Source organism: Ceratotherium simum, chromosome 8 (genome assembly GCF_057802395.1).
Source record: "Ceratotherium simum simum isolate JZ-2026a chromosome 8, ASM5780239v1, whole genome shotgun sequence".
NCBI classification, from domain to species: Eukaryota; Metazoa; Chordata; class Mammalia; order Perissodactyla; family Rhinocerotidae; genus Ceratotherium; species Ceratotherium simum.
Genome location: NC_141907.1, coordinates 81,722,189 through 81,733,455, shown reverse-complemented (window position 1 = coordinate 81,733,455; position 11,267 = coordinate 81,722,189). Strand labels below are relative to the sequence as shown.

Below are 11,267 nucleotides of genomic sequence, written 5' to 3'. Positions count from 1 at the left end.
CGGTGGAGGGAGGAGGCGCCGCGGCTACGTGGTGCCACAGCCGCCGGGGAGCGCCCGAGCCCGTGCGCGCGCGCCTGGCGGGGGCTCGGGCGGCGGGCGGGGGAGCAGCGGCCGGGCGGGCGGGGCGCGCGGCGGGCGGAGCGAGGGGTGGGAGGGCGCGCGCGAGCGGGCGGGCGGCCGAGTAGCGTCTCCGCCAGCATCTGCCGCGGCCGCGTTTGCCCGAAGCTGGGAGACGGACCGATCGCCTGGCGGACGGACGCGGGCGCTCGGCTTGTGCTCCGGGCCAGCTTCGGCGAGGCTCCGGGCTCGCAGCGCGCGGCTTCCCCGCCCGCTCGCGGCCACCTCGGCTCCGGCGGCCTCGGCGCGCAGAGGGCTGGAGGTGCGGGAGCCGCTCTCCGTCGGTCCGTCCCCGCGCGGCTCAGCCCGGGCCGCCGCGCTGCGGCCCCGAGCGGCGCCCCCGAGCCCCCCGCTCCCCGCCGGGCTGCTCCGAGCGACGGTGCTCCCGGGCTCCAAACTCGGGCTGCCGGGGCAAGTGTCTTCATGAACCCAGAGGATGTCCGGAAAGCACTACAAGGGTCCTGAAGTCAGTTGTTGCATCAAATATTTCATATTTGGCTTCAATGTCATATTTTGGGTAAGTTGGAGCGCTTCTGGGATTTCAACTATTGTGGCCGATCAATTCGCGACGCTTTCCTCCACGTTGCTCGCTGCCTTGACTTTTCGCAGCCCCTCCGGCGCTTGCCGGAGCAAGAAGCATTTGCCTTCCGCTTTTCCAGCTTGCGCGTTGGAGAGAGAAACGATTAATCCTTTCTAGGAATGGGAAGAGGTAAAAAGGAAAACCAAGTCAGACAGGGGGCACCCAGGCCTTGGGGGTGGCTTTTTAAGGGACCAGTAGCAAGGATGCAGATGAAAGAAAGGGCTCGGCAGTTTGAGAAATGAGCAACCACACGAATTAGGTTTGATGCCGGTGGGGCATGGATGTTGGGCAGAGCGTGGTGTCATAATAGGGAAGGCTAAGCGGGCAGAGCAGACCCTGAGGTCCACCTTCTAACAAGGATGTGATTGGACGAGGGCTTGGCTCCGCGTTGCCGCAGCTGGTCTGTGCCATGCTCAGCGTGTATCTTCTTGCACCATCTCGGGCTTTGTGTAGGATGCAGATGCAGTGGTGTATGGTTCTGTAATGTGCACGTAAATAACGCTTCCTGCAAGCTCTTCCCCTGCTGCTGGAAAGCGCTTCTTTTGCATAATAGACTGTTCAGTGGGCGTGTGGGGTGGAGGGATTTATTTCTATATGTGTATTATCGTCAGGATAATAACAAGTCGCCGGCAACATATGTTTCAATGTGTTCGTGCCTCACGTCCTTCTTTTCTAAGGAATGACATAAGAGTGCGCCGTTTTGGGGAAACCTTGGAGAAATGCAAGGGAGAGGGTGTGCGAGACACGTTTTATTGGGGGTGCCAAGAGAGCAGATGCTTGAACGCAAGGTTCAAACCACGCTCGGCTGGCACCACAATGTGCTGGACACCTATTGTAATTAGGCTGGGATGCCTCTTCTTTTGTTTCGATTCTTTTCCTTGATTTCGTAGACGTGTTCAGCAAGCAGACAAAGAGTTCACTGGGACAAGGGGAAAACGTTGGTTCAAAGGCCGTATTCTTTTTCCTCCCCATCCATCCCATCCCATCCACTTGCCTACTGGGTACTCCTCTCCCCAATGGGAAGGAAAGGTGGTGGCTGTTGAGGGGCAGGGGGTACTCCAAGTTGCTGTTCACTGTAGGTTCAGTGTGAGATAAACAATAATCCAACTGCAGGATCAATAATCCACAGCAGTCTGAACACAGGGTGTATTTATTTTGATTCTCCTTTAATTTTGGCCATTTGCTGTAAACATATGCATCTATGAAAATAGTTGTCAATACAGCTCTTTGTATTCTCCTTTTTCTACCACACAGTTGCCGGGCTGTTTTATTTTTATCTTCTGTTTTCTGTGGGAGTATCTTGCCTTGGTCATGCCTGTTTTGCAAAAGGAAATGGAAGGGATTGGAGACCACTTTCTGTGTCAGCATGTCATCTGTCCTCAGGACTGATAGAGATAATGAGGGGACCCGTGAATAAATATCATATCCAGTCATTCACAGGCAGTGTTTTGCCAGTGACTGTACACGATTCCTGTCAGTAGTCACCCTGCTCCCTGCAATCAAACACTGCTACAAATATAGGAAGAAGAAATTATTTTCTTTCTATGCTTCTTTTTTTTCACCTCTGCTGGAAGTATTTAAAAGTGGTGGGTAGTCACATTTTTGAGTGAGGTGTTTTGATTTGATCTGAACTGGAAACTTGGTGACTTGGAGAGAGTCAGGACGATTGACCTGGGGCTGGAGCTTGTTGCGGTGGTGAGTCCAGGCCTCTCGATTCTACATGAACACTTCCAAAAGTTGCACATTTCAGCTGCCAGGCAACAGAAAGCACCCAGGGGGCTTTCTCTGTAGTTTCATAGCAGGAGGTGGAAAAGAAATAAAGGGATTGGGGCCTGTTTCCCTGACAGTTTGGTGTGATTTTGTAGAGTGTACAGCGGTAAATTTAGTATTTTTTTGTGGATTATGTTGTAGCAAAACCTCTGGAATGGTGGAGAGCTTCAAAGAATTGCAGAATGCTTGCTTAGAGAGTTCCAGAATAGAGCCACATCTTGTCTGATTTGAAGGTCTTCATTTTTGGGGGGAGTTTTATGGGAAGCCTGAAAGCAGATGTGGGCTGTAGAACTAAACCAGCTGCCCCAAGCAGAATCATATGTAGACGCCTTTGTCATAAGGGCCCTTCTCTTACTCTGCTTTCTACGCACTCTGTCCCTCCTTCCTATGCCTAAAGCCTTCCACTCAGATACCCCCTCATGCCTTTCATCCTGCCGTCTGCCTCAAAATTACCCTGTATTTAAATCTCCGGGTTTGTCAGTACCCTAGTCTCTGGTGGTAATCAGCAGGAAGGCAGCCATGATGCTTGACCAAAGTAATTCAGACTAAGATGTTAGTGAGTGGAAGAACTAGGGTCAGTAACTTGGTAGCCTGCTTCTGTGAAGTTGCGCACCTCTGCTCTCTACTGTGACTGCCACAGACAGCAGGCTCACTGCTACTCTTACGCTGTTACCAAGAAGAGACTGGAAACAGAGAGCGTGGTTTCCTGGTCGTTCATTTTCACATGGTGAAATGCTAGAATACATCTGAAATACATTGAAGACATTAGGAGATAAAATTCTGGTAAAATAAAAATTGAAAATCTGGTAGCAGTAGCACTAAGAGTTTGGTTCTCTTACTGATGAGTAGTTTGACTACTTGCTAGTCGGTTCACTGCCCCGGGCCTCAGTTTCTCAGTTGTTAAAATGAGGATTTGGACAAATTGTCAAGTTCTTTTTAGCTCTGAAAAAGAATGAGTGTGTTGAGTTCCAATATGGCGCAGAAGAAAAATACAAGAGATGAGCACTAATATATAATGAAAGTAGCATATATTGGGACACTTGTTAAGTTATAGACTTTTTCTCTTACTGAGACTTGTCTGCAGATCAATTTTATTACTTCATTTCTTCCTCAAAGATCCTTTCATTAAAAAAAAAATTCTTTCCCTAATTTCTTCTTGGCTTCTTCACTTATTGGTATAGTATGCATTCTTCCCTGTCCCCACTGTGCCTCTCAAATGTAGTCCTGTGAGTCATTAAATATATTTTTATTATTAGAGTTACAGTTTCATGTGTAAAAGCTGAATCCTTTTATATAACAGTGGTAATGATTTTCTGAGTAACAAAGTCAACGTCGTGTACATATTCCTTTCTCATTAGTTATCACAGAGTGGTGGGGAAAACCTTATTTTCCCTATTTTATGTTGGAAGAACTCAAGCCAGAAGGGAATTGATTTTATTGAGGGTGTCACTATACTAGGACATTTCTTGGAAAACCCTGAGGCTACTTTGGGGTGGAGGAGGGAAGAGAAAGGGATTTTTGTTTTAAAGTTGCTTCTTTTGGGTACTGAACCCCCACATTCCATCATCCACCATTAATAGATGTTTTCCTCTGGACCCTTCTTTATTCTGGCTCTAATACTGCACTGTTCCTGGGCAAGTAAATTGATCTCATTATTCTGGTTATCTATTGCTACATAACAAACAACCCCAACACTTAGTGGTTTAAAACAGAACTTTATCATATCTCACAGTTCTGTGATTTGACCAGGCTCCTCTGGGCGATTTGCACTTGGGATCTCTCATGCAGTTGCAGTGAGATGTGGCTGGGGCTGGAGTTATCTGAAGGCTTGTTGGGGTGGGATGCTCAAGATGGTACACTCACATGACTGGCAGTGGATGCTTGCTGAGAGCTCAGCCAGGGTTGTTGTCTGGAGCATCTACATGTGGCTTCTTCCTGTCTCTGAGACCGGAAGAAGCAGCCAGTGAAGGCTACATCCAGATCTGACCCAAAGCCTCTTGCATCTGTCCCTCTGCTTAAAGCATGCATGGAGTCTGCTCGATTTCAAGGGGGTGAGGACAGAGATTCCGTCTTTGGATGGACAAGTGTCAAGGTCATGTGGGTTGTGGCCATCTTCGGGAAATACAGTCTGCTGCACTAAACCTTAATATCTTGTTTATAAAGGAAAGATAACGTTATCTAATGGAGTTGTAAATTCAAGGATTCAATGAGATAACGTGTTACCCAGGACAATGTCTCACTATTTAACAAATGGTGAATATGATTAGTGTCATTGTCTCCAGGTTTCATACTAGTTCCATCCTGGGATATAGAACTTCTGGAATACCTTAGCCTGGTACTTTGGTGTCATTACTACGAAGTAATGATGATATTCTTAAGATCTGCCAAGGAGATTAGGCGAATGGATTCAGCAGATTTAATCATCACTTATTAGAAAAAAGCCCCATGGATCAGTGGAAGCCTTGAATGGCTTGGGAGAACCAAGTCATTTTTCTCTTCTCTTTGCTTTATGGGGATTAGAAAGCCTTGGATACTTGAGGCCAAATTTCTCTTTGATGTGCTTTCAAATATTACATGTATCTTTAAGTGGAGGTTTATCCAGGGTGGATGGCAGAATGTTGCATCTAATTTGTTTCCACAGGGCTTAAATTCAGAGAGGAGAGAGATTTAAGGAACCTTGGGGGGACATCAAGTAGGAAGCCTTATACTATGATTCACTGTAAGTTGTAAGATGTTCTGGAATGATGATACATCAGCAGTTTATAAGTCATAATTTTTGTTTTAATTTGCTAGACATCTGTTAACTTCGATGGCAACCATATGGGAGTTTAAATTGCCTTTTGAATTACAGGGAGATGGTAGGAAGAAAGCTAAGTATGGTTATGAAAGTGTCATATGGGAAAAGTGTAAGAAAGGTGTATAGACCTCAGTGGGGAAAGTAATTGAACACTGTCTTGCTTGGTCTGGCCGCTCACTCTTGGGTTGGCGAGAAGACACTGAAGCATTCTCACTTGATGACACGCCTGTAAGATTGAAATGAAGCCAAGGGGGAAAGTTGGAAAACCAAATAATGTTCCACCCACCATAAAATTGCCAAGGTGAGCTCATTTAGATGGATTACTCTGTCTTAGTATGTCCACAGTGATCATTAGTCCCTGGCAAAAGGCGAAAGCAACCTGTATTTTAACACAGCTTTATAATTACGATGTCTTTCTTCTAAGCATCTCAAAGCGTCTTACAAGCATGTTATGACATCTTTGTGACAGATGAAGTAATTGGAGTACAGAGATGTGGAGTGACTTTTGAGGTGTTGAAGAACATGTCAGGGTTTACTTTTGGAGTGTTAAGTCTCTTCCAGAAACTATAGCCCTAGCTTCTCATTTGAAACTTATTTTAGAAGATGCTTGTTATTCTATAATAAAACATCAAGTAAGTCATTTACATCTGTTCATAATTGAAAAGTGATAAAGTTTTTGCATATGCCTCAATTAACACCACCCACAAGCACAAAAAAGTTAGGATGAAAATGTTGTTAAAGAATATGAAAGAATAATAAACGATTGTGTAGTCTATTGAAAATTCATAAATGAAAATTAGAATATTAAAGACAATGTGCTTGAGTCACATGCTTCTTTCTATAAGTAATGCTGATGACTGTCTTAAAATCCTGACTTCAGACTTCCAAATCATCAACTTCACTGGATTGTAAGGGCCTCAACTGCGGGGGCTGTCTCTCAGTCATTTTCAGAAGTTCAGTGTCTAGCACATTGACTAAAAAACAGTAGGTGTTTAATAAATGTTTATTGAATGAACAGATTACTAAATCATTGGAAAGGCGTCATCTCCTCTAACTTCCCATTCAGTGAGGTGTTTTCTCTGTAATGTCCTGCCAACCGTCCTAAGGATGTATCTGTTTTTGGACCACTTTAATCATTAGAGAGTTTCATCTGTCCTCAAACTAGATGTAATCTATTTCCCTGTAACTTCCATCCTCCTAATTTACCGTTGTTGATTTTTAATTTTTATTTTGAAACAATCTCAAACCTATAGAAAAGTTACAAGTGGCATAATTTATTTTTATCCTGAATCATTTGAGAAAAAGTTGCCATTATGATGGCTATCACACCAACACTTCAATGTTTATTTCCTGTAAAGTAGGATGTTCTCCTAGATAACCAGAGAACAGCCATCAAAGCCAGGAAAGTACCACTGATACATTACCACCATCTAAATCTTAGGCCTCATTCAGGTTTCCCACTTGCTACAATCATGTCTTTTGAAGGAAAGGAATCCGTTCAGAACCCCACATCGTATTTACTTACATCTTTTTAGTCTCTTTCAGTCCTTCTCTGTCAGGATCCTAACACTTGAAGGTTGTAAACCAGTTATTTTGTAGCATGTCCCTCAATTTGGGTTTGTCTGCCATTTCCTCATTCTTAGATTCAGCCTCTGCATCTTTGGCAGGAAAATTACAGAAATGGTGCTGTGTTCTTCTTGTTGCATCCCACTGGGTGGCACTGATTTCTGTTTGTCCCACTACTGATGATGGTACTTGATTAGTGTTGTCTGCCAAGCTTCTCCACCATAAAGTTACTCTTTTCCCTTTTGTAATTTATACATATTTTGTGGCAAGTTACTTTGAAACTATGTGAACAGCCCATTCTTCATCAAATTTTCAATCTATTAGCTAATTTACATCAGTAAGAACTTATGGTCTCTTTTTTTTTCAGTGTGTTTTAATTAAACTGTTACTCTTGTTACTTACTTTGGTGTTCCAGTTGGTCCCAGGTTTGGCCAGTCAGTGGCTGTCTTTCCAGGATGCCTTCTGTGCCCTTTTAACACCCATCATTCTTTGAGCACTTCTTCGCTTTCTGGCAGAACAAGATGTTCCAAGCTCATCTTGTAATTTACCAGTGTCATCTTTTTTATCAGCCATTTCTCCAAGGAGCCCTGGTTCCTTTGAGTGGGGAATGGTCTTTAGAAGCCCATATCTGGTCACTATGTGTGTTCGTTGCTATGAGGGTGTCATCACCCCTGAGTCTTCTCAGGGACAGAACTATGGAATATGTGTATGTATATATATATATATGTGCACACATACACAGATTTACATCTGTATTTCTATATCTGTCTGTATATTTTGAAAACCATGAGTTCATGGTGATACGTCAGATCCCTGTCCGATACCAAAGGATTTAGTCTAGGTTTTTCCTTTCCCTTATTTATAACTACCTTCTCTGACAGTGAGATTCCTGGCTCCCATTAGTCTTAACAATTTACTTATTTGATAAACCTCCCTGTATGTAGCCAGTCTTCCACTGCTGCCCTTGCCCATCACGTCACTGCCCTTCTTACCTCCTGGTGCTCCAGCATGCTGTGCCACACCCCCACACCCCCCCAGTGGATACCCTTCTCACTCTGATCAGGCTCTGATACCCTGCTCTGGGCTTCCACAGTATCCCCCCATACCTGCCGCTGCACAAAGGCCTACCTTGCTTGGTGTCCTCTAGTGACTTTAGGACTGAATTTTTCAGGAAGAAGGGAAGGGCCTAGGTTACTCTTGAGTGATTCAAAATAAGACTCTTCTCTCTTCTCCATAGCCCTTCATTATTTAAAAATAGCCATTATGTCATTCCTAAACCCTCTGTTTTCCATCTTTAAAAGCTCCGACTTCCTCCATGTGTTCATCACGTACTATTTCCAGACTATTCTTTGTCCTGGTCATGGTACTCTGCCTGTGGTCCCATTTGGACACACCTCCATTAATGTGGCAACCAGAATGGAACACGGTTTTCACAGGTGGTTCCAGCCACCCAGAGAGCAGTGGACTGCTACTCTCGAGCTCCCCCTGAAGTCCCTAGGCCATGCTGGACCTGCTGGCAGCAGCCTCCACTACTGCCTGGATTCGCCTTTAGTAAGTTGCTCTCACAAATTATTTCCTCAGTTGCTCATCTAAAATATGGGTAAATAATTCCAGTAGCTTGCAAAGTTGTTATCCAGTATTAAATGAGATCACGCATGTGAAAGTGCTTTGTAAAAGTTAAATCTCTCAATACAAATATTAGTTATTAACCCAGGTGAACCGCACATGCTTTTCCTGGCAGCCAGAGATCGTTGTTGGCTCAAGTTGAATTTCTAGTGAAGTGAAACCTTCACCTCTTTTTCAAATGAACTTCTGTTAAACCCATCTCCTTGGGCTAAGTGCTAATCAGAAGCCCTAAACACCCCCAGTTAATTATTTGAATTTACCTTTAGTACTGTGTATTTTTCTTGTTACTGTATATTTATCCGTTCTGGCCCAGTGGTTTTTAGACAGTGCTACAGCAGCCCTGGGCCTCCTTGAGGTGCCCCCAGGCCTGAGTGGGCGTGTCTCAGACCTCTCTTTCCCCCAGAGAAGCTCAGCCATTAGGTTTGATATTTTGGGGTACCATGAAGGATTCTGCTTAAAAAAAGGGATCTGCTGCTTAAACAAACAATCGAACTCCACGATTCTAGCCTTCAGATGTTTTTGAATCTTGGTGGTCGAGGCATGTTTTAAAAAAGTGACTCTTTGTAGAGGTTTTTCTCTTGTGTATGAATGTCTTCACGCATAGGAAGTCCGTGTCACTATGTAGGGTGACTTCTGTAGGGTTAGTGATATTTCACCCCTTTATAGATGTAGCAGCATAATTAGTAAGCTGTGAGGACATTTTAGTCTTCCCACCAGGGCATCTGATTCAGTAGGTCCAGGATGGGGCCCTGGTATTAGTGGTTTTTGTTTTTTTGAAATCCCTGCAGGTGATTCTGATACCCAGCTGAGGCTGAGAAGCTCTGGCTTGTTTTTTCTTGGCAAGATGTGGCCTCTCTTCCCATTACTCTTTGGAGGGGACACGGGGGAACTGGGGGTGGGTGATGTAGAGCTGGGACCAAAGGGCGGCTGATTTCACCAGCACATGAAGCTAGTGTTCTTGGCTTATGAGAAAAAAATAATGTGGCCTATTTTATCCCTCATGGAATTTTTTATTAATCCGAAAATGCCAGTTTATTTTTAAACCTGAAAGCCCTAAAAACAAAAGGAGAAAATCTCTGCTAAACAGAACTTCTTATGCTGCAATTAGTGTGCTAAAAATTAGCATCATATAAGGGTAGAAGCTACTTATTTGTTCAACAGGAACAACGAAGAAATAGGTGTTTTGTTCCTTCGCCCTTGCTGTCCTGCAGTGGACAGCAGTGCAGTGGAGCGGCTCTAACGGCTCACGTCGGACAGCCAAGCGTCCTCCCTTCAGAAGTCAGCCTCCCTGTCCAAGGTGCTCTTCCTTTCAGCCTCTGTTTCCGGGCTTCCTCCTGTACCCTGGGTACCCTCGTCTGTGGGGTGAGGGGAGCTGCTTTCTACATCACCATGGCAGTTTCTTCACTCCACTCTGCTGTAATTCCACTACAGGGACATTTCTTCTATCATATCCAAATTTGCAGCACTCACAAAGAACTGAGAGTAAAGCAGAGACCCGCCCCTGATAATTGTCAGTTTTTTTTAGAAGGAAAAGTTTCAACCTAGAACATTCAGAGTATGCATAATGAATTTTCCTATTATTTTCTTGACTTCTTTCTTTCCCCTACCCCCGTAAAAAAAAACAAAAGGTATTTGATTATGGCTAGGCTCCTAAAATGGGAATCTTTTGAAAGAAATAAAATTTTGAATAAAAATCTCAATTATTTCTCTGAGATGTTTTACTGGGGCATAGTTACCGCCACTTCTAACAAACAAACCCAGAATGGTGTGTGAACCCTGTGGTTAACACTATGATGTCATCTGCATGTGCATAAAGGATCGTTAATTATGAAATGCAAGGTATAATTTTTAAGTAATGTACTCACCAACCTCAATAACAAAATAGGATTTGGAAGTAGATGTCAAAGCATTTTGGCTTCCCTCATTGAAAGGGCATGGGGACGTTCTATACCTCTTCCAGCCACTGTCTACTGTTTAGATAAGTATTACAAGACATAGGGCTCTTTTTACTTGTTGAAATTTTTTTCTAAATTATACTTGGCCCTAAGGCTGGAATTTCTAAAAATCTGGAGGGAACAGCTGGTGCTCTAACAAATACTCAGGCCAGCTATTGTAGTGCTTTGCACTTAATTAAGTAGCCCTAATAAAAGAGGAATACTTGACTCAAGCATTTCTCAAAGGATAATGTTTTGCTTCCAACAAAAATTTCCCCCAACTGTTAATATTTCCCCCAAAGCAGCCTTAAAACTTAATTCTGCCAAGTAAGTGGTTCCAATCACTGGTGAAGCATTTAATGCCCAAACTTAGTTTTCGTATTTTAAGGTATAGTCGTCTCAGTGTGGCCCAGCCCCCTGATGAAGACTCCACAGCCATTGGCTTTTTGGAAAATTCTTTATAGGGCACAGTACTGAGAGAGAGAAGGTTCATCCTGACTTGGGCATTCTGGTGCTCGGGTGGTCGGCAGGCAGAAGAGTGTGGTGTGAAGGAGGTTGGACTTTGAGGATGTCTGGATTCTTACCGACTCCGTTCCCAGGCTGTGACCTCAGCTTACTCACTTACCCTTGTGGCGAAGTGTCCTCCTCATCAGCAAAGTGGCATTCTTAGTAGTAGTATTAATGAATGTTATTAATAGTAGTATTAATGAATGTTATTAATAGTAGTATCAAGACCTAACATCTATCTCAGAGTCATGAGGATTAGAGGAGTTGATATGTAATAACTGCTTGGAATACTCAATAGGTCTTAGCAATTATTACTCTATTTTCCTCAACACCCATAATTTATTTTGTTTTTTCTTAACTTCTTTCAGAA

General features: G+C 43.9%; 1 protein-coding gene across 1 annotated transcript in view; it reads left to right on the top strand.

The window, feature by feature from the left end:
- Nucleotides 1–208: 208 nt before the first annotated feature.
- The window catches only part of TSPAN5 (tetraspanin 5), a 161,235-nt gene continuing 150,176 nt past the window's right edge, over nt 209–11,267 (top strand). Inside the window, exon 1 of the mRNA XM_004430984.3 lies at nt 209–634. Coding sequence (XP_004431041.1) covers nt 554–634 — 81 coding nt within the window. The 5' untranslated portion in view covers nt 209–553. The remainder of the gene's footprint in view (nt 635–11,267) is intronic.